This window comes from Myxine glutinosa, chromosome 11 (genome assembly GCF_964187855.1).
Source record: "Myxine glutinosa chromosome 11, kmMyxGlut1.1, whole genome shotgun sequence".
Taxonomy (NCBI): domain Eukaryota; kingdom Metazoa; phylum Chordata; class Myxini; order Myxiniformes; family Myxinidae; genus Myxine; species Myxine glutinosa.
Genome location: NC_136271.1, coordinates 15,505,559 through 15,529,499, shown reverse-complemented (window position 1 = coordinate 15,529,499; position 23,941 = coordinate 15,505,559). Strand labels below are relative to the sequence as shown.

Sequence of the window (23,941 nt, the reverse complement as noted above, 5' to 3'; positions counted from 1 at the left end):
AGTATTAAGAGAGGAGGGGATGGGGTCCTGTTGGTTTGGACTATCATTTGTGCCCAAATGCTCATCTTCAGCCTGATGGAGTACTGCTCTCCCCTGTGGCTGGCTCCCCTGCCTCACATGTTGCTCAGTTCGACGCTGTGAAAAACGAAAGCTTTTCAGATTATTGGAACCTCCCGCGACAAAGTTGAGTGCATGGGCCTATCACTTCGCCATCGCAGACAGCTCAGTGCCCTCTCTGTCTTCTACCTCCTCTTTTCTGGTCTTGCACCCTCTGCTGTTTCCGTGCTTTGTTTCTCTTCGCCCCCCCTCCTCCCCCCCAGGGTTTTGCAGGGCACACATGGTCCATCATCAACACCCTTTTGGGGAAACTACCTAAGTCCAGAAAGACTGCTCACCTCCACTCATTTGTTCCTCTTTTTCCCACCTGTGGAACCAACTTCAACATCCTCTTCAATCTCATTCTTCCCTCTAGGTGTTCAAGACTAATGTTAACCGGCATCTCAGATCATCCCCCCAAACCAAACCCATGATCTTTTCTATCATCGTTAACCCCATCTCCCCTGACCCCAATCCATCCTCCTTTAAAATTTCCAGTTTTCCCTCCTTAGAGTTTCCTCCTGTCTCCATCTTGTCCTCATGCATACTCTCCTGTCCCCATTCAACTCCACACCCATTGTTTATCCATCTCCCTCTGTGTTGACCTTCAACTCTTCTGTTGGTGTTTCCTTTAACCTGTTGCATCCTGATCCGCTCATTGTACTAGTACTAGCTCTTCAACGAGCCTCGACTATGTATAGTACAGCATACAAAAAAAATATAAATTCAATTCTTATGTTTAATGTTCAACAACAACAACAACAACAACAACATGCATTTTAAGGCCATTTTCCCTGCTAGAGCGGGGGTTAGTCTTGCGGTCCCCATGACAATCTTCTCCATTTTGCCCTATTTTCTGCATCTCTCCTTGTTAACCCCCTTGCCCGCATTTCCTCTTCCACCATCTTCAGCCAAGTCTTTCTCGGTCTTCCCCGTCCTCTACTTCCTTCTACATTCATTTCCATCACTCTTCTGAACCAGTCACTTTCATCCTTCCTCAACACATGACCAAACCATCTCAACCTGTTCCTCTTCACAGCATCAATCACAAGCTCTATTTGCATCATCTTTCGCAATTCATCATTTGTCTTCCTCTCTCTCAACGATACTCCGCACATCCACTGAACCATTCGCATTTCCACCCTTTCCAGCCTTCGTTGCTGCTCTACATTCATGACCCATGTCTCGCTCCCATAAATCATAACACTTCTCACACATGCAGCATATACCTTTCCCTTCAGCTTCAACGACACTCCCCTCCTCATCAGCACACCACTCAGTTCCCGAAACTTCTTCCGTGCACATCTCACTCTCAAACCCAAGAAACAACTTCTTCCTCTTCTCCATGTACTTCTGCAACTGCCTCACAATAAAAAGCGCGTCTGTCGTTCCTCTTCCTGGCATAAATCCAAACTGCATTTCGTCGATCTTCACCTTCTTCCTTATCCTCCTCTCCAACACCCTTTCCAATACCTTCATTCCATGCTCCAATAACTTTATCGCTCGGTACGAGCCACACTCTAGAGCAGCGGTCGGGAACCTATGCCTCGCGAGCCATATATGGCTCTTCCGGTGACGGCATATGGCTCCCAGACAATTTTGAGTTGAAAAAAAAAAAAAAAAAAAAATCAGTTTGGAACTGATTTTTAAATACTTGTGATATTTCTTAATAATACTGTGTCATTTTAAAGTAAACAGAAATTAGTTTTGAAGATAAAGTTTTGAAGAAGTTTTGAAGAAGATGTGTCACAGGACGAGCTTCCTGTGACATACCACACAATGCAGCGTGTGAGTATTGCCGTATTGACCATGTTTGGCTCTACATATGCATGTGAGCAGTCATTCTCGCATATGAGGAACATTAAGACCAACCTACGCTCACGTTTAACTGATGGAAGCCTCAACACCTGCATGAAGCTCAACCTCACCACGTATGAACCAGACTACAAGGCCATCAGCAAAACCATGCAGCACCAGAAGTCGCATTAAAAGTAAGACATATTTAATTTATTATACGTTAAAAATACTATATGGCTCTCAATGAAATATATTTAGAAATATTTGGCTTTTATGGCTCTCCCAGTCAAAAAGGTTCCTGACCCCTGCTCTAGAGGGTCACCTTTCCCCTTGTATAGAGGGACGAGGGTACTCAGTTCCCAATCCACTGGAATGCGACCTTCTTTCACCACCAGATTACAGATCTCTGCCATTCTCTTCACACCCCAAATTCCTGCTGCCTTCAACATATCTCCCACAACTCCCGTCAGCCCTCTCGCTTTTCTACTCTTCATTGCTTTTATCGCTTCCTCAACTTCCTTCTCAGTTATCTTCTCTGCCGGTCCTAAAACTGGGTTACTCTCTATGTTGCCATCCCATTCATTCTCTGTATTCAACAGCATTTCCATATATCTTTTCCATCTTCCATTAATTCCATCTGGGTCCACAACGATTTGTCCCACTTCCTCCTTCAAGCAACTCACCCCCATCACATCACACCTCTCTTTCGCTATCTGCTTTGCAATCCTGAATACCACTCTCTGACCCTCTTCCGAATCCAAGCGTTCTCCGAACATTTTCCTCCATGCCTCCTGCGCCTTTGCTACCTCTTTCTTTGCAGCCTTCTTGGCTGCCTAATAACTTTCATGCTCTGCTTTTTCTGCTCCCGTACCCTTCGCCTTCTTCCACTCCTTGAACTTCTTCCTCTTCTCGTCAATCCTCTTTCCAACTTCATCATCCCACCACCATGTTTCCGAGTGCCTCGGTGGTCCTTTTGTCCATCCACATACCTCACCAACGGCTCCCAACAGACTATCTTTCATTGACATCCAACCACGTTCAAGCTCAACCACATCATCCTCTACCCTACTCAGCCTCTCTTTTAATGCCTCTCTTACTGTCACCTCTTTCAACCTCCACACCTTAATTCTCGGTTGGTACTTCACCCGCCGAGTTCTCCTCGCACCTTTCACCCTTATGTCGCAGACAACCAAGTGGTGCTGTGAAACAGCCTCCTCCCCCGGGATCACCTTTGTGTCCCGGAGGTGCCCCCTATCTCGCCTACGCACCATCAGGTAGTCAACGGTTGTCGTCGACCCACCTGACGTGTATGTAACAAGCTTATTATCCCCTTTCTGGAACCGAGTATTACAAATCAACAAATCAGCTCCATCAGCAAACTCCAAAATCCTTTCACCTTCTCCATTTCTCACACCATATCCGTAACCCCCATGAACTCCCTCAAAACCGTCCATACTCCTTCCCACATGTCCATTTAGGTCTCCTCCTACCACAACAACTTCCTCATCTTTCACGTTTTCCATCAGCTTCTCTATCGCACACCAGAACTTGTCCTTCTCTTCATCGCTCCGACCAACCCCTGCGGAGCATATCCCGAGATGACCTTCACCAAGAGCTTTCCAATCATCATTTTCACCATCATCAACCTATCACTCACTCTAGTCACACTCACCACACTGTCTACAAACTCCTCAGAAAACAGGACACCAACACCATTCACGCCCTCCGGGCACCCTTGCCACACAAACTTGTATTTCTGTCCCTGCCTACCCTTCACCATTCTCACACCGCTTCCCTTCCATCTCGTCTCTTGCACACAACATATGTCCACTCTTCTTCTGATCAATACTTCCACCACTTATCCTGATCTCCCTGTCATTGTCCCTACATTCCATGTCCCAAACCTCAGAAACCGATCTCCACTTCGGGCTGTACCCTGCCCATATGTCGTTGTAATTGTCATGGTTCTCTTTTTGAGGCAATGTTTTTATGGCCGGATGCCCTTCCTGACACCAACCCTCTTAGTCGCCTCTTAAGACAGGCAGGGATACGGTGTACCTATTCTAACCAGGGTACACACCGGTCCAAGTCATTGTAATTCATGTAAAAGCACAAGGGTGGCCGAGTCGTCCTCCCAAATACATTACACATACAAGCTCCTCCACAAGCTTGAGATCACCATTGATAACAAAGAAAAGGTTCGTTTACACTGCACGTTAAGCAGCTAAGATGGCTGCAGATCTTATGTTTAATGTTCATGTGAAAATAATGTGATGCACCCTTTTTTAATTGAACTGCAAGTGGATATATTTTTTTCACGTTTCATGTGGACAATAAAAAAATAATGAAATGAAATGATTGGCCGAATGGCCATCTTTTGCATCAAAGTTCCTTGTGTAACATTGTTAAGGACAGGAAGAAAAGGGAGAGGAGGATAGAGCTGGGTTGGGGTGCGGGGCAGAGAGAAGACAGAGAGTTGGGACAGGGGGTTGATGCTCTGGGAAGAGGGGGTGAAGGCGGTTTAAAACTTGGGGTTGGGAGGGTGTGTTAAGGAATTGATCAAGAAAGAGGAAGGGCAGGACAGAGGGTAGAAGGCTGGTATACATGCGTACCGGGTATAGGACCAATGGAAGATCCTTCGTTATCTTACCTTAAGGCCTCACACACAACATAAAGACCGACCAAATAATACCATTGCTGTGCCCGGTGGAGCACAGCAGGCCCCGAGGGAGGAATGTATGGCAGGGCTCGATCGCCCAGAGTGTGGGACAGCAGCTCCATTGTGGCAGCTTGTAGGGGTCCCAGTTGGGGGGGGGGGGGGAGGCACTGAGTGGCAGGGCATGCCTGCCGAGCCAATTATCTACTAATGCAAACCCTCAAAGCCTCCCACCCCAATGTCCAAGGTGCAACAACTCACTAATCCTGGTTCCCCCCACCTTTATCCCCCAGGCAGCGCTCCACCCCATGACAATGCTCAGCGTCGTCTGCCTTGCGCCGGCCAATTGGTGTTTTGGCTGTCAGTCAAGGTGTGCATTGCCTATAGACCATGCAATTTATATAATAATGGCAATCCACACCAAAACTTGCACCCACAGCCTGGAGTGTCCCAAAAAAGCACATACAAGACAGATTACAGAGGGATCCAACATTAACAATGCTTCAGAGCAAGGCAGTTTTAGACACAGACATGCAGGGAAGGGAGACTGTGGCTTTCTACACAAATGGCGACGCATTTCCTAATATGATCATTTTGCCTCACGCTTACACTAGACATGCACTATGGAAATAACTATTGTTATACTATACAATGTTAACCCATGGAAGGCATTCCCACAACACCATGTTATGGTTTGTTATAACTTTATAAAACATTGGGCACTGTGACATGGTGCAACCCAATGCTTTTAAGTTTTTAATCACCTCTGTAATACAAGACAAGTCAGTGTTATGATGTAAAATTTTGAGAGCCTTTTTCCCTAGTGTTTTTTTCTGTTACATCTGTTTAAGCGGACAAAAATTATGAAAGTTTACTCTTTGTGGTTTAGATGCATGTTGAGGGGTACCAAAACTTGTTCAGTTCCTGTATATTTTGCATCATAATTTGTGGAAGTCCATAAAATGGGTGCCCCATTTGGTGGCGGAGGTAAAGATCCTCAAAGGAAAGATAGATACAAGTGTAATTTCTCATGAAGGAGTCTTAACGAAGGTTAATATCCACCTATTAAATACGTTTTATGAACAAAACGTATATTTTATAACGTTTTTTCTGCTGTCTCAACAATGGATGAAGGTTTTCAATATCAAACAGGAAATCAGAGCTGTCTCCCTTGACATATCACGTGCCTTCGATACGGACTGGCACCCCGCTCTGCTCACCAAACTCTCCTCCTATGGTATCCATGGAAATCTCCACGCATGGCTTGCGGACTTCCTCTCTGGTCGTAGGCAACGTGTGGCCCTGAATGGATTTCTCTCATCTCCTCTTCCTGTTCTGGCTGGAGTTCCCCAAGGTAGTGTTCTGGGCCCTGTGCTATTTCTGGTCTTCATCAATGATCTCTCCGACTCTCTGGAAAATCCCCTCCATCTCTTTGCTGATGACTCCACTCTCTGCCGCTCCATACCTCATCCCTCAGATCGGCAGTCTGCAGCCTCTTCACTCTCTGCAGACCTGGACAAAATCACAGACTGGTCAAACAAGTGGAACATATCTTTCAATACTGACAAATCTCACTTACTATGTCTCTCCAAAAAGACTGACTGGCCAACCCTCCCATCTACTTTCTCAACAATCCTCATGAAGAAATTCTGTCACTCAAGCTTTTGGGTCTCACGATCTGCCATGATCTTTCCTGGGAAAAACCACATTTCCAAGCTGGCCCCCAAAGCCAGTCGCCGACTGGGCATCCTATGTCGTGCGAAGTCCTTCCTTGGCAAACCTGAGCTCCTCACCACGTACAAGGCTTTCATACGCAGCTCAATGGAATACTGCTCTCCCCTCTGGGCTGGTGCTTCTGCCTCACACGTAGCTCAGCTTCACGCTGTTGAAACTAAGGCTTTCAGAATCATTGGAATCTCCCGCGATGAAGCTAACTCCGAGGGCCTTTCACTCACTCACCGCAGGCAGGTAGGTGGCCTTCCTGTCTTCTACCGAATCCTCTCTGGCCTAGCTCCCCCAGCTCTATCTGTGCTCTGTCCCCCAAATATTCCTACAGGTCGCACAAGATCTGCCAGCAACCCTCTTCTGGTGAAATTGCCAAAATCAAGACTCTGCTCACCTTCACTCTTTTATTCCTCTTTACTCCCACCTCTGAAACAAATTCCCTCACTCTCTTCAATCCCATTCCTCCCTCCAGGTCTTTAAAACAGCTGTTCACTACCATTTCTTATCTTCACCCATCCAAAACCGTGATCTTTTCTACCCCCTTTAATTCACCCCAGATCCACTTTTTTTGAAATACCAACTTCTTTCCTGGATGTCCTAGCAGTGTCCATGTGTTTTATACCTCTCCCACCTCTCCCCCCAAGCCCTCTCCCTCCCACAGATCTCACGATGTCCCTGTTCTCAGCTGTTGTACTTGCTTCCCTCTCTCTCCCCATCTTGTCTCCCGCTCCCTTTATGTTTTACGTGTCCGTTTTTTTTTGTGATTAATGTTAGCTCTTACACGAGCCTCGATCTTGTACACAAAAAATGAATAAAGATAAGGTGTAGTAGGAGGTAAAGAGGTTTGATGTGGTCAGTGGGTGGTGGTGGGGATACTGTAGTTGTTGTTGAATTGTCCTCTTTGTGCAATTTTGATAGTTTGATAATGGGTTTTTTTGTACTATTGTTATTGTTTTTGTCATCATTTACTATTTGAATTACAATTTGAAAATGAATTGTAAAATTGTTTTATTGTATCCTAAGATTGTGAGCTTTGTTTGGCAATGCAATCTTCCATTTTTTGTGCACAAATAAATTAATAAATTTCAATGTCAACATTGGTTTCAATGCGGCCCTTTTCAGATCTCGCATGCCACATATATGATATGAACACAACAAAATGTGCATTTGAGATGAACATGGAATCCTTCTGTGTTCGCATCATGAGATTGATATTTTAAAATGTAAAATCGGACTTTATTGTAATCTGTGAAAGATATAGAGGAGCCCACTACTAAATGCAGTCAGCTGCTACACTGCTACCCACAGTATCAGTCAGCCTGATGAAGAAGAAGCCTTTGTGGCAATGCCAGTTCTCCATCTCCCAACCAGGAGGGAAATCGATGTACGTACACTTTCTGTTACATTGTCCTACAACATGGAGTGGCTTCCCCCAAAATATCACCTCCTAACTGTTATGGCCGATGGATCACTGCATTATATCATGCTTAATCTGTACTCTAAGTTACATATACATAGCCCCTGCCATGGTTTTAGTAATTTTGCTGTACGGAGTTAAAGGCTGTCAGTCAGCCATCTTTGGTCGGATGACAAAACAAAATCTTGTGCATATGTATGAGCATGTATAGTCTTTGTGCCAGGTTTAAAGAAAATCAGTCCATGCATGTCTGAGAAATGGATGGGGACACGTTTAAGTAACAAAATAGCCGCCAGTTGGCCATCTTGGATCTGATCTCGAACAAAACGACGTGAATATGGAAGCCATCATTCATATCTGTGTGCCAAATTTGAACAAGATCGGTAAATGCACGTCCGAGAAATGGTTGAGGACGTGGTCAATATCGGGGTTTTAAAAAAATAACTAAAATGCCCGGTCTATCTTTGATCTATTGCAAAATAAAGTGAAGTGCACGTATATGTCGTCATGTGCTGTGCTTGTGCCAAGTTTGAGCAAAATCGGACTATGCATGTTCAATAAATGGTTGGGGACACGTTTGAGTAACAAAATGGCCACCAGTCGGCCATATTGGATCTGACGTCGAAACAAAATGACGTGCATATGTAAGCCGTCATTCGTTTATCTGTGTGCCAAGTTTGAACACGATCGGTAAATGCAAGCCTGAGAAATTGTTGAGGACATGTTCAACATCGGGTTTTAACAACTAAAATGGCCGCCAGTCGGCATCTTTGATCGCACCGTGAAACAAAATGATGTGCATATGTATACAATCATGTATTGTCTTTGTGCCCAGTCTGAACAAAATTGGTCCATACATCTCTGAGATATACTTGTGGACGCACAGACAAGACCCAATCCATAAGCCCCCGTTTCGGAAAGTCCAACGGGGACTAAAAACTAGAACGGCACCCGGTAAGAGCACATACCTGCGCCAAGCTGAACAGCAAGCTGAAGAGCACATAGAGCAAGCTGAAGCTGCCGGATCTGCATCCGGACCTGAACCAAAATCTAATCGGCTTGTTCTTGTCACCGTGCCAATTCATCCACCAAGTTTTGTCATAACCCGTCCACAACTTTTTGAAAAATCATGCTGTATATCGCTTTTGGCCATATCTATCTCTCAGTGATGAAGAAGCACTTAAAAATTTGTCGGATCTGGATCTTAACCAAAATTTAATATTTTCGTCCTTGTCCCACACCCAACCTGTCCACCAATTTTCGTCTGAATCCGTCCATAACTTTTTGAGATATCCTGCTCAAAAACACAGACAAACAGGTGTGAAAACATAACCTCAATCTGGTCCACCTTTAGTGGTGGAGATAATTATTCAATGTTTCCCAATCACCCCACCTTCAATCATTCTCTTTCTCTCTCCTCACTATCTCTTCTCCTACACCCTTCTTCCTTTGGATTTGTAGTATGAATATGTATTATAATGCAATACCTGTACTTGATACTCACCGGAAGAAGGCGTGGCTATCAACGCAACATTTCCACAGCTTTTTGCAAGCAGTCCTGTTTGATGCCTCAAAGTAGTACGACGTTTTGCCGTTCTGTGATAGGTTAACAACAGCACGAAACATCACATGTTATCAACTTTGCTTTATCATTTGAAGTTATATGTTTCATTCCCAAATAATGCAGCAGGTTCATCACTATTTTGGTAATATATGATTTCGGAATCAAAGAATCGATAAATAATCGCGTGAAGATATTGGTGCTTTATGAAGTCAAGGTCACAAACCGCCTCTCAGGATCCTGCGAGCTCAAATTGACTATGATGTGAGCATAAAAGATTCTTCTTCTTTCCTCAGTTGTGCTTGCTTACTGTGCACAAAATGGAGAAGATTGTCATGGGGCCCGCAAGGCTAACCCCCGCTCTAGCAGGGGAAATGGCCTTATAACTCCTGTTGTTTGTTGTATTTCCTTATACTCCATGACAGGAATCCGCATCGTTTAAAATACCGGAAGTTTATTTTCCAACATGTCGGAGATGGCCATTTGGTCTGTCGATCCTTGACAACTACATTCACAATGGCTCTTCTCAGATCAGACTTTTAAGGACGACAGGCTTCCAGCTTGTATGGGATTTTCTCTAGTTGCAAAGGCAGGTTACTGTATACTGTACTAGTATTGGCCACCAATTTCATTCAGCATCGTAGTCTTGCTCAATAAACAACAACTGGCATTAGTTCATGCTTTTACAATCTGCAATTGTTTAAGACATGCAACAAAATGGTTTCTTTAATTTAATTCACTTCAAATTAACATCTTTGTGGAGGTCTTCGTAACTCCTGCCCACACATCATCTGCACAATACATTCCTTCACCTTAAAAAGAAAATGCAATTTTCCCTCTCTCTTTATGATCGACAGTCAGGACATTCATTTTGATGCTTTCGGTCACCTCATTACGCTTTTGCTCAACTTTTCGTTTTCCATTATTTGAAGCTTTATTTGGATGATAATTTAAATTCACCACAGTTTGTGGATCTGGAGAAGGGCCACAACACTGGCCAGAGAGAGATGGTGATGGCGCCACTGAAATGGATGGAAGTGTCGGAAGCAGAAGTTAGGTTGGTAGAAGGGATAAAAGGTTGGTTGGTTGGTACAAGGGAACCAAAAGGTTGGTACAAGGAAACGAAGGGAAGAGTTTAGCTTGGTTCTAGGATGTCGGAGGAGTTCAATGTGTACATCGGTTTGAGGCAGGGAAGCTCTCTCAGCCCACTCCTGTTTATCATGGTGATGGAACTGGTAAGCAGAAAGGTAATCTTGAGGGGTATTCTGGGGAGGATGTTATATGCGGATGATCTAACTGTTGTGGCGGAGAGTATGTGGATGATGCAGGACGAACTGGGGAAGTGGAAGGAGGCATTCAGGAATTATGGGTTTAAAATGAGCATGGAGAAAATGGAGGTGATGTAGGTCGGGCAGCAGAGAAAATAAATAAATATCAGATTAGAGGGGAAGGAGATCAGACAAGGAAATATGTTTGAGTATATGGGGGGAGGGGGTTGTGTGCGAGAGCAACTGCATCAGGAGGACTGCGGGAGAATGGATGAACTGAGGGAGGAGATTAGTGTGCAAATGAGCTTGATGGGGAGATTGATAAAAAGCCGGCCGAAGTAGGCTGGATACTTGGGGTGTGGATGGAGAAAGAGAAAATGGCAAAGAGAGTTGATAGGTTGAGTGAGCAAGGTAGGAGGAAAAGAGGTAGATCCCAGTTGAGATGGGAGGATTGTGTGAGGAAGGAGATCAATAAGGTGGGGGTGCTTGGAGAGTGGAGATATTGGCTGAGGACAGAGGGGAGTATTGTGGTCAAAGCAGGGCAGAAGGTTGGTACCATTGGATGTGACCCCTTATAAAAGGGAAGAGAAAAAGAAAAGGAGAGATTTAAAGGTGACAAAACATTCCAGTCTCATCATTTCCAATACCAGGGGCCCACCATTACAGCTGTGAAAACTTCCTGAACTGCAATCGTCTTCAGTTGAAGAAACACAAGGTAGAGATGAAAGTGGGGGAGGATTGGAATTCAAGTTTTATTTATTACTAGCAAAAGTCCATGGCCCCGGTGACAGTAAAAGCTAGGCATGGTGGGGAGGAGAATAACCACAGAAGATGACAGTCAGGCAGTTGACCAGGGAAATTCAATCTATCCTGTAGTGCTCATCTTCACCAAAGGTGGCACTATTCAAATCAACTGCAACAGCAAGGAAGTACACCCCATCATTTTCCTAGGGGTTCCCAGACTGGAGGGGCCGCTAACCTGGCTAAAACCTAGCTGGTAAAACCTTTTACCTCTGTGACAAATTAGGTTCAAATCCATCCTGAGGTGAAGAAGTGCATATGTAATAGACAGACAGACAGATCGACATTTATAGCTATAGATTACCACAACCTTCAATTTATAAAAAAATAAACACTGGGTTGCAGAAACAGTAATAAGATTGTAGAATGGAGAATGGAAGCGAAACCAAAATGACTTACATCCTTGCTTCGTACTCTCAACTCAAAGTGGGATCCTTTAAAGTTTATCCTCATGATCTGGGGCCTGAAAAATATGGATTGAAGAAAGATTAACAGTTTACACAACCTCAAGGTTCACACGATACACTGCCGGTGAACAAAGGAACATGAAGCCTGAAAGTATGAGATGCAAGAACGGAGGAAAGAGCACAACAAAGATTACATTTAATAAATAAATAAAGGGAGCATTTGGCCATCAACATTAAATGATGAGGATAAACTTAGATCGCAAAGATAGTCATTTTGAACCATATTTGAAGCAGAACATCCTATTGGAGGAAATAACTCCACGTCATTTCCCAATTTTAAAACTCACGTTTCTTAATCAGCATTCAATCCTTATTGCTTTATCAAGTCATCGAGCTTCTCAAAGTGAAGGTTTAAATAATAATCCCAAAAAATAAATAAAAACAATTTCGACTTTAAACAAGAAGAAAAAGAAAATGTCACAGCCCCAGTGGTTTTAGCAATTTTGCTGTATGCAGTCTAAAGCCGTCAGTCGGCCAAAAGTTACAAAATTTTTGGATTACAAAACAAAATCTGCATATGTATACTCTCATGTATTGTTTTTGTGCCACGTTTGAACAAAATTGGTCCATGCATGTCGAGAAATGGTTGGGGACACGTTTAAGTAACAAAATGGACACCAGTCGACCATCTTGGATCCGATCTCGAAAAACAATGACGTGAATATGTAACCCATCATTCATATTATCTGTGTGCAAAGTTTGAACAACATCAGTGAATGCAAGTCCGAGAAATGGTTGAAGACGCGTTCAACATCAGATTTTTTTTACAACAAAAATGGCCGCCACCTGGCCAACACAAAACAAAACAAAACTCTTTGATCGCATCGCAAAACAAAACGATGTGCATATGTGTATCATCAAGTGTTGTCTTTGTGCCAAGTATGAACAAAATCAGTCTATACATCTCCGAGATATGGTTGCGGACGGACGAGACCCAATTCATCAGCCCAATAATTCATAAGCCCCCGTTTTGGACTTCGTCCGATGGAGGTTAAAAACCATGAATTAATTGATCACCAATAGTGTAGCAGCATAGCAAACCTGTTGTGCATTTTGTGATACAAGCACCAAATTTGGCACAAATGTACATTAATATGTTGCGAACATTTTCAGATATTGGGCCACTTGAAATTCCGTAATTTTTTTTTTCAAATTTTTTCAAATTTCGTAATTTCAAATTTTTCGGGTGACACCGTCACAATTTCGGTCTTCGAGGCCGGCCGATATAGTGGGGCGGCTTAGCCCAAATATTCAAAAGAATTGTGCATTTTGTGATACAAGCACCAAATTTGGCACAAATGTACATTAATATGTTGCGAACATTGTGTGGTCAGCAATGAAGACGAGAGTCTGAATTACATGTATGCAAAAGACCTTGTGAACCAGTGAAGCAAATACACGGGTAAGCATGAATTAAATCTAGGGCATGATATAATTTCCATGATGTTTACCTCTACACTCAATGGTGGAAGGAGGTAATGTTTTGATCCCAGCTTGTCTGTATGTCTGTTTGTCTGTTAGTCCACAAAATTCCAGCCAAAGCTTGTAGTAGTGGTAGTTGTAGTGGTAGTGGTGATAACAGAAATTGTTATATAGAACTGAACTTATATTATTATTATATGCAGAAAATAACTTCATTTCTATATGCCCTGCAGTGGACAGGTTAATTGGTTTATGCACTGAAGGGGTCACCCTGGTGTGCACTGCTGTGTTCTGCCTCACTGAGTTGTTCAGGTATGATGTACTCAGCACAAGCTTCCGGTCGGCCCGGAGGTGGGGGTGCGGGGCCTGTCACGGAACGTCAAAACAAACGGCCTGCCGGGGCCGCCCAAAAGTCGGGCGTGAGGGGCGCGTCCACTAATGGAACGCCTCTCGCTTCCCAGATCGAGGGCCACGTGGTCAGGAGAACCTCGTCCCTTCCGGTCACACTTTGCCTATCGGCCGGCCTCGAAGACCGAAATTGTGACGGTGTCACCCGAAAAATTTGAAATTACGAAATTTGAAAAAATTTGAAAAAAAAAATTACGGAATTTCAAGTGGCCCAATATCTGAAAATGTTCGCAACATATTAATGTACATTTGTGCCAAATTTGGTGCTCGTTTCACAAAATGCACAATTCTTTTGAATATTTGGGCTAAGCCGCCCCACTACAAGGACCTGAGCCGTGTAGGGATAAAAAAAAAATTGATTTGGATACAAACATTTACATTATTCACATCGACATCGATAAATGCCTTGACAAAGCATGCATACGCAATTTGTAGACGCGTTTGCCGCATGTAGACGTCCAACAAGATTGCTGAGATAAGACACCTGGGAATTGCACAATTGTGGAGTACGAGAGGGGCATCATGTGCATGGAATGGAACAAATTGCAAACGTAAACACAAGGCTGTTTCGTTAAGAATCGGTTTGCTGCTACGATGGCATTGGCATACTGCTTGGAGAAGATCATCGTGATCCTCTCTACTTGCCTAAAATGTTGAGCAAATATTTTATAATGTACAGGAAGTATCTTCATATGGAGACAGAAAATCTTCCCTTCCAGCATCTCTTTCCTTCCTGTTTCTTCTTTCTGCAGCTTGTTCAGTGTAAATGTCAGCCCACTGTCCCACTGTCAGTAGATTGCCTCTTTACCCCCATGTCATCTTGCTCTTGAACAAAAGAAGAAGAAAATGTTGCCTTCAAACGATTTCCGTCCTATGTAAGCCTCGGCAGATAACCAAAACACAGACACGCATGAAGAATTTGCAAAATACAAACTGTAGCGACTATGTGATCCAGTATTTCCTGTTGGAGATCATTGTGGACGGAACTTGAACATCGCTCGTCTGTCGTCGTTTTACTGGAATTTGACCTGACCTTTCCATAAAACAACATAACAGATGGTGTCAGGTGCCCATGTATCTTACTGCCTCATAATTTGTGAACTGCTTGCGTTATAAAACATTTCTCAACAGGAAGTCATCGAGCATAGCAAGATCTTGTAATAGCAAGTCTCATCAGATCCCATTTGGAATGCATATGGGAGAATGCGAGGGAACCAGGGAAGGAAATTATTGCGGGCATATCATTTCAAATCCCACATTTAACGTCAACCACAGTGTAGAGCAGCCATGTTATTTGATCACTTCGATTAATTATAACATGGATCATAATCAGGATTTTCAACACCCATGGATTGGAACCAAGCCCTTATACACACCGAAAGACAAAATTAAGAGACATTTATCCATATCTGCCAATTGTAGTGTATCCCATCAAGATGTACAAGGTGACAACCCAGCAAAGCCACATGGTGATGACCACTACTCGAACACTTACCAGAGATACTGCCCAACCCGGACCTTCTCTCTGAACACCAAAACTCCACTGGGAGTGAGGCCCAGAAAATAGTTTATCCTGTCTTCTCCCTAATGAAAAACAATAGTGTTTATATGCCACGGCACACAAGGATAATGTTCTAACAATAATACGTAGAGTGAAAGTTTTATTTTTGATAACGAGATATCAAGTAATCGTGTCTTACGAAAACAGCGTGCATATCAACTCCATACATATCCAGTGTCTGGGCAATTCCAAGGAAACGCTGCTCAGCTTCTCCTGGTGTTAGATCCCTGGTAAAAAGGAATAAAAAAGAACACCCATCATGACGAGAAGACAAAATTTAGCATCACAGTTTTTGTTGCATTCTACCACTTTTTTCGGATTTAAACCAGAGTAGAAACAAACAGTCAGCAGCTCAATGCTTCAGCAATCTAGGGAGTTCATGAACACTGTGTATCGTATTCTAAGTGTATACTTCAATTTTAATAAAATAATGATCATCTCCCAGGCCCTTATTCACTGTAATAAGACGACATTAAGTCACAGTTTAGGAGATTGAGACTTTATTGATCACCATAGAACACAGTGTCAATCAAACATCGTACATAGCGACAATGGTTGCCTCTTCTTCACTCTGTTACTGCACCCTCTCATGCCACCCCCACTTCCCAGGGTCTGCACTTGACGGCTCCTATTACAGACACCACCCGATATAACTTGTCCAAATACTTACTGCAAAACAATCATAAAAACATTACTTGCTCTTCCATGAGCCTCATTTACAAAACAAAAAACAACAATAAACTGGAGGTTCTTGTAAGTACTGTCGGACTCAACATTCACGGATCCCGCCTATTCGCGCTTGACAAAATGTGACCTGCTTCTAGATTCGCAGCCCTGTGCTTTGCGTATTCATGGCTTTTGCGGGCCCAAAAAACATCTTTCACGAGCCGCGAGCATAATAGTTCTAAAACATACCAGCCACACATAAAGTAGCTGGACGCATGCAAAAAAACACATCTTCCAAGAGCTGCGAGCATGACCTGTTCTACATTTGTGGCACTGTGCTTCAAGTTTTCACGGTTTTTCACGAGCGTATAATTTTTTTTTTAGCTGCACTACAAGCGAGCTGCGCGTACATGTCCCACCATTTGCACAATAAACCTAGCTGCGTGGCATGTCCCACCATTTGCGCTATAAAAACACTACATTGCATCTACCACAAGATATGCAAGACGTTATCCTCCACAAGTTACACAATGAAAACGTTTCACTGCATCCATTAGCAGCTGCCGAAGATGAATTGAGTTCCACCTGCGAGTGGAACAATTGAAACACTTCACCGCAACTACCACCTGCTGTGTAAGACGTGATCACTTGCCAACAAACAATGGGCAGAATACTCACCCCTCCTGCAGCTACCCACAATTCCCATATGACTACTTATGTCCAGTGTGTCCTGGGTCTCGGTCATTCTTCTCGTCCCGCTGCCTAGACCTGTGTTTTGCCTTTCACTCCGCTCATTGATCAAACATGGCGTGTCTGGGCACGAGTGATGCGGGTGCGGCTATGAGTGATGCGCTGGGTGATGCAGATAGGAGCAGTCCCAGTCCATTCTGCATGAGCAGGGGATGGTTTGACCGCTTCAGGAAGCGGTACGGTCTCCACAACATCAAATTGTCAGGTGACTGTGCCTCCACGGACCACGAGGCAGCTGAAACGTTCCCTGCTCAACTCGCGCAGCTCATCAATGAGAAGGGGTACCTTCTAGAGCCAGGCAGGCAGCTCTAGAATTGGAAATGGTACCTGCTATTGCTGTTGTTTATTTTTACTTTTACGGTACGGTTGGTTAAGCACTTTTAATAAACTGCAATCGTATTGTTACGTTTGTGGGGGCAGGCATGAAATACCTTAGGAAAGTTAGAATCGTGTAAGTTTAGAATGCTCCGTATGCTGCGAAGGATCTCGATGTAGTAAGTAGGCCGTCTGTCCGGGTAAGAGCGTTTGCATGTCACCATAAGGGGCGTGGCTTTGTGCTAATTAATTATAGGGCTTAAAGATGAATTCCCCAGTGTGTATTTTGCCCCCTGTGATCTTCCCTCCATCTTTATTACAATTAAAAGCCCACCAAACAACAACAGTGATGTAATGGACTTATTAGCTCACAACGCCGCCAGGGCTAACCAACAACCAGCATACTTCCCGAACGACGACTAGACTCCGCCCCCCGACAACTCGTAACGGAGAGACCATGCCCCGAGCTTCGTAATTGGTCGGAGCCATGGATGATTGAGTTGCGCTCAGCATTTGAATGGCATGACGTCATAGAGCGAGAAAGTTCGGGGTCGTAAAAAGGAGAGTTGGACAAAAGAATTGGGCACTCTGTGGTTTTTGCTTGAGGAGGAAGGTTGGCTATCTTTGGTTTGTGCCTGTGACTGGAGGGCTGGACTTTTTGGGACGCTGGTGAAAAGAGGCAGGCTCTCGTGCTGACTTTCAGGAAAGGTGGTCACTTTTTGTCCCTGGCCTGGCTGTTCCTGGTTCGTGTGCGATTGTGGAAGGAAGGAGGAGGAGTCTGTAGCTCTGACTCGGTCTCTTTGCACGAACAAGAAGGGCGCCATTTTCCTTTGTTCGTGTAGGTGCGATTTTGCTTGTGGGCTCGAGTGGGGCGCTCGCCATTGTTGTTCGGCTGGGTCGTAGTTTGTGCGCTTTGGAGGAGAAAGGAGGAAGAAGAAGCCCGTCATTCTCTCTCTTTTGTGCTGGTGTTCGTTGTAGGTGGTCACATTTTCTCTCGGTCTGGCTCTCGTCTTGAGTGGGCACTGTTGTCTCGGGTGCACTGGTGAGGAGACGTGTCGGGGCTTTGGAACTTTTGCAATGTTGGACGAGGGGGTGTTGGTTGACGGTGGTGCTCTTTGGAGATGGAGGAGGTCATGAGCGAAACAAAGAGGGATCCTGCTAGCTTGCCTCACGCCGGCGGCTGGCTACGGGCGCGGTTCTGTGCCATCTTGTGCATTTCCCACGCGGTGACTCTGGTTCAATGACCAGCAAGCCTTACCAGCCATTTGGGGACGCAAAGCTAAGTGCCAGCCGACTTGAAACAAAACATAATTTATTTTTACTTTCGTTTTCCCCTTGTTTATATACTAGTCTGAGTGGAGGCGTTTCACATTAGGAAATAGATTTTACCTCACATTCCTTTTAATTGCTTGCATTATTTTCATTAAATCATTATTTGTGACTTTCATTTCTTGTCTTGTTTCATTTCTTTGTTCTGTGGGTTCGGATTAACCCCGTGTGTTCCCGATTAGATAAGGCTTCGGGCCTTTCCCGCGTGCACCAAAGACAATCCTGCCAAGTTTCTAAATACATCTCGGAGTTAAAGCTCGTTTCTGTCATTCGTCACCCAGGGGTCTTAACCCCAAGGACATGACAGTATTCCTTCAATAAACATTGGAAATTGTATCTGGTGTTGTGTTTTTTAAAAATTTTTAAGCAAACGTCGGGTTCCTATCCTATCTACTCTATCCCCCCATTTTCCCATTGAAACAACGCCCCGACATTCGCAGTGTTGCCATTTATGGCATTTTTCATGAATCACGAACTTCCCGGAATCTATCCCCCTTTTCCCATTGAAACAATGCCCCCAGATTCGCGGATTCGACATTCTTAGCATTTTCTAGGAACATATCTCAAGTGTATTGAATTATGAAGTATTCGAATTATGACAGTATTATGAAGGCGATTTGTGCTCTGCAGTGTTCAAGTATATAAGTCAATTTAAATAAAAGGTTTAAAGAGGTGTAATGGCGTATAAATAAATTAATTTCGTGTTTAACCACCGTTTTACCCAGTGTTTATTACATCACCCAATCCAACACGTTGCATTCGTTATTCGTTCCTGTTGTTTGTGTCCTTTATAACAGTACAGCACGTTTCCTGTTTGGAATGATTTTCAATTTTGTATGCCTGCCAGACAGTCATACAGATTAAATATATCAACTCATTCCTTTCAGCACATGTGCGGTTGGGATGAATTCAGAGCCAAAGTACTGCTAAAGGACAAACTTGTCTTCCTATTCATGTTCCGATTCGTGTGCAAAATAAAACATTCAATTTGAATATGCTGTTCCTCGGTCATAAACTGATGCGTGTAGGCAGACAGACAGACAAAGTAAAGCAATTGCACAACCCCGCTTTTTTCTTCACGTGCGTGGGGTAATAAACATATTACAGCTTAGCCAGAATAGGCAGTCAAGTGTTTAAAAATATATAAGAAATCGGCCTTAAAATCTCGACAAACTCATTCAGATAACTTAATGAACACCCTTCATGACAGAGGGCATGACACACACCTAGTTAAGTGTGATATGTATTCGTGACACGATCAGTAATCAGTCAAGATGCAATTGTCAAGGTTACAAAGTGAACTGGCAGGTGGCAGGTGAGTACAAGTCTAACTATATTAAAGGTTCATTTTAAATATTGGTTCACGAGTTATCAAGTGACCACTATATTCGTCATGTGTGTGTGTGTCTGTCCGCAGCATAACTACCCGATGATATCATCCGATCTTGATGAAACTTGGGTGGGAGGTTGATATCATGATCTAGTTGGGTCTTGCCTAGAGTGGGCGTATTGCGCCCATTGTGGGCGGAGCCACGCCCGAAAAAGATGTCTTTTTAGGGGGTAATCGATTTCAAGCTACATCTTCTCCGAGGGGTTTGGTGGAATCTGACAGGGGTTTCGATATTTGGTTAGGCCAATGTCATGTGTCTAGCCCCAAGGAGTTCGATTTTTCATTTTCGCCCCAAGGTCAAGGTCACAAGGTCACGGAATTTAGAAAAGTCGATTTTTGATGGTTTTATTACATTGTTCGCTTCCTGATAGGGTGAAATGTCGTACATGATCTTATATTATCACATACATCATGAAATACAAGTTTTCCAACAAATTTCAGAATCCTCGACCTTTGACCTTTGAAGGTCACAAAGGTCAAATTTCAAAGTTGTCGGAATCGAACCGAATTTTCGGTATTGTATAGCTAACTAACCTCCTAACTGATTATACATTATTTTCTAACTCATTTCAAGGTCAGTAACCTTCGTTTTGACATTTCAAGGTCACAACGGTCAAATTTTCAAAGTTGTCGGAATCGAACCAAATTTTCGGTATTGTGTAGCTAACTAGTCTCATAACAGATAATACATTCATATTTATATATTTTCAATGTCGGTTTTGACCTTTGTCATTGAATACCGCTCGCTCATGAACCATCGTAGTCTCCTGACTTGTTGATATTTAAATTTCTCAAAAACCTATTCAAGAAAAGGGTTCCGACTATTCTGGTCATTCTGGGAAAGGGGCTTTACATCATCATAAAGTTAGAAATCTGCATATGGAGAAATAGCCCAAACATGGTGGCTGCAAGTAAGCATCATTTTCCAAAATATGAGTAAGTATACAAAATACAAAACAAACAAAATACAAGTAAGATCCAAAATACGAGTATTCCATCACACATCATGATAACATCTTAGTGAAGTTTTATCTGTAACCGCAGAATCTGAAGCATGAGCTCTCGCCGGTAAAGTGTGTGTTTCACCTCCTATGAAAGCACGCCGCTGTATCCCAGCAGGCCACTCACGGACATGAGCGGGGGAGATACTCTAACTTTGAATACTTTGGGAATGTGTCGACGAGTCGAAATCAAGAGTAAATATTTAATCTTCTATTTACACGAATTAATTTTAGTAAATGAATCGTGCGTGTTATCCGTTGTGTTTATTGTGTTACCGATGGGAATTCCAAGCCCCTCTATTTCATGACCACCAACCGCATGGTAACTCTGGCGTTTCACATTAGTTTATGGACAGCAACATCAGTCCTACTACGGGTCAGTCACTGTTGTGTGAGCAACTTGGCACAAAATAATCCAATGAGCAAAACTTCTCACAAATGACCAACAAAAACATACTGATCTATTAGAGTGAAGTACATTAGAGCGAGGAGAGGCAACATAACACGAACATTGTGCTGTGAAGCATACAGTGAATGAATGAATGAATGATCGTTTTAAGGCCATTTTTCCCTGCTAGAGCGGGGGTTAGCCTTGCGGGCCCCATGACAATCATGGTTCCCTGTTTGAGGCAATGTTTTTATGGCCGGATGCCCTTCCTGACGCCAACCCTTGGTCGCCTCTTACGATGCGCAGGGATACGGTGCACCTATTCTAAACCGGGGTACACACAGGGATCATTCATCCCAGCAAGCTGGTACTCAATTATGCCAACCTCGGAAGGATGACAGGCTGAGTCAACCCCCCTGGCATTCATTCAGCGATCGACCGGGATTCGAACCCAGGATCCTAGGATCCCAAGCCGGCACCCTAACCGCTAAGCCAACACCAGGCTGTATGTGAAGCATACAGTAAGGGAGAAATAAAAAAAGGGAAAGTCCACGCATTGGCAGAAATCTGGCATGTCTACATATCCTGTTGAAAATAAAGCGAAACTTATTAATGACGAGGAGATACCGTTCAAATAGCATGTAATGGGTTAAGTAACCACATCCTCACCGAAGCCAACGATGCTGGGCCTCGGCCTTCTGCTCGAGTTCCTCGTTCTGGTTTGGAGTGAAGCGGTACACGGATGCATATCCCGGATCTAGATTTCCAGGCTCATAATCTCCCAGCTCCGCTTCAAAGGCAAACAAAGATATTGTTACAGTTCTGCGAAGCGCAGGAAAACGCACATCCAAGTACATACTAAGGTTCCTGAATTTATTTATCTCATTAGTATTTGTATCCATAGTCCTCCATTTTGTGTAGTGGGAGAACGGAGATATGCGCATGCGAGGGCTATAGAGAGTTATTCTTCCTCCTTTCATTCCTCTTCCACCTCCACCCCCCTTTTATAACTCGACATTCACAGCACTAGGCTGGTAACCATTGGACATTTTAGACACAGTATGAAATTCCGTTTCTCTTTCCAGACAGTTAGACAGCTCCAATTTGGTTTATTTACCTCTCCAGACATATTTGAGATATTAGCAACCCTCAACAAACACGTAAAGTACATGCTTTATCCTCGATTCCCCTCATAACCAATATTTTCCCCTCCATCCCGACACATTTATGAAACACAAACACCTCATTTATTAAACACAAGCACCACACATAAAACAGCCAAGTCCTCTCAGCTTGAACTTGCCTTGGCGGGAAGCGCGAGGAGCGGAGCGCTCCGTGAAGAAGATCCCAAGCACGAAGCGTGGATGATTGACAGGAGAGTGGGATGGAGCATCTGGAAATGCACCAATACAGATGCTCTGTGTGGGACCAGGTTCCGCCCCGCCTAAGTAAGTATAAAGGCGGAACGCAAGTGCTGTTCGCCACTTTGGAACCGAGCCAGAGATCTGCCGCTGAGGAGAATTCCTCAGCTTAGAACCGAGCCAAAGATCCACCACTGAGAAAAAAGCCTTGCCTCTAACTGAGCCAGACATATGCCACCAAGGAGAAATCATCACATTGGAACTGAACCAGAGATCCGCTGCTGAAGAGGAAGAGCGACTTGCCTGAGACGAGGAGAAACCCACGCTGTATTGAGGGCAGGGCCCTTTGCGCCGAGGGAGAGTCTCGTGTGCCGAGGAAGAGACCCGTGCTGCGTCGAGGGAGAGACCCGTGTTGCGTCGAGGGAGAGACCCGTGTTGCGTCGAGGGAGAGACCCGTGTTGCGTCGAGGGAGAGACCCGTGTTGCGTCGAGGGAGAGACCCGTGTTGCGTCGAGGGAGAGACCCGTGTTGCGTCGAGGGAGAGACCCGTGCTGCGTCGAGGGAGAGACCCGTGCTGCGTCGAGGGAGAGACCCGTGCTGCGTCGAGGGAGAGACCCGTGCTGCGTCGAGGGAGAGACCCATGCTGCGTCGAGGGAGAGACCCGCATTGCTTCGAGGGCACTGTGTCCCCAGCCCCAGCCCTCTCCCTTCCACCGATCTCCTGATGTCCCATTGTCCCTCTTACCTATTGCTTTTGTGCTTCCCTCTCTCTCCCCCTATTGTCTCCTGCTCCCTTTATTATATGTTCTATGTGTTAGCTCTTATATGAGCCGGCCACGGACGTTCATCCCCAACCAAGCACGGCTTCACGGACCGTGCTTTTCGGTTATATATATATATATATGTAACCGCCCTTATTGGGGCTTCATCAGGGCAACGCAGTGAGTCCTGCATACACTTGTGAATCTGAAAACCTTTCGGTTATATATCAGTCATTATGCGACTCCATACCATCAGTGGTGATCATCATCAGGACCAGGTTGGCCAGGATCATCATCAGGTGATCATCAGGAATCCAATCATCGTCAGGAAGGGCATCCGGCCGTAAAACATTGCTTCAAAAAGGGGACCGAAAAACAACAACAACCACGGTTCCCGAAAAAGGCCAACCCCCGCTTGCGGGGAAAAATGGCCTCTAAAGGTGGTTATACCATCAGTGGTGAACCACCATTAAGGTATCCCACCCAGCTATCGCTGCACCTTAATTGGAGCGATAAGCACCGCCTGCCACACGGTAACAAGGGCGAAACCAGGTCGGTAACTGTGAGTTTTGTATGCACTTGTGATAGTATCTGAACGAAGATCGAAAATGATGACGCACTGCTGGATGGCTCCTCCGGAGCTTGGCAGGCAAGGCGTGCTTACGCGGCGGTGACGTCACGGCATGCGCTCATTAGGTTGGAGAACGAAAATTACAGATACTAATATATACAGTCACATGAAAAAGTAAGTACACCCCATGTAAAGTTTTGACTTTTTCAACATATTTCAACATACAGCTATT

The 23,941-nt window shown here is 44.3% G+C and overlaps 1 protein-coding gene across 3 annotated transcripts in view; it reads right to left on the bottom strand.

The window, feature by feature from the left end:
• Window positions 1-23,941, bottom strand: part of EPB41L4A (erythrocyte membrane protein band 4.1 like 4A) — a 71,908-nt gene that overhangs the window by 15,305 nt on the left and 32,662 nt on the right. For all 3 annotated transcript variants that reach the window (XR_013624903.1, XM_068130204.2, XM_068130203.2), the window contains 5 exons: window positions 21,688-21,808; window positions 15,319-15,406; window positions 15,114-15,202; window positions 11,721-11,784; window positions 9,196-9,287 (listed from right to left, as the gene is read on the bottom strand). Coding sequence is in view for 2 of the 3 variants with exons in the window: in XM_068130204.2 (XP_067986305.2) it covers window positions 9,196-9,287; window positions 11,721-11,784; window positions 15,114-15,202; window positions 15,319-15,406; window positions 21,688-21,808 (454 nt within the window). In the remaining variant the exon portion in view is untranslated. The remainder of the gene's footprint in view (window positions 1-9,195; window positions 9,288-11,720; window positions 11,785-15,113; window positions 15,203-15,318; window positions 15,407-21,687; window positions 21,809-23,941) is intronic.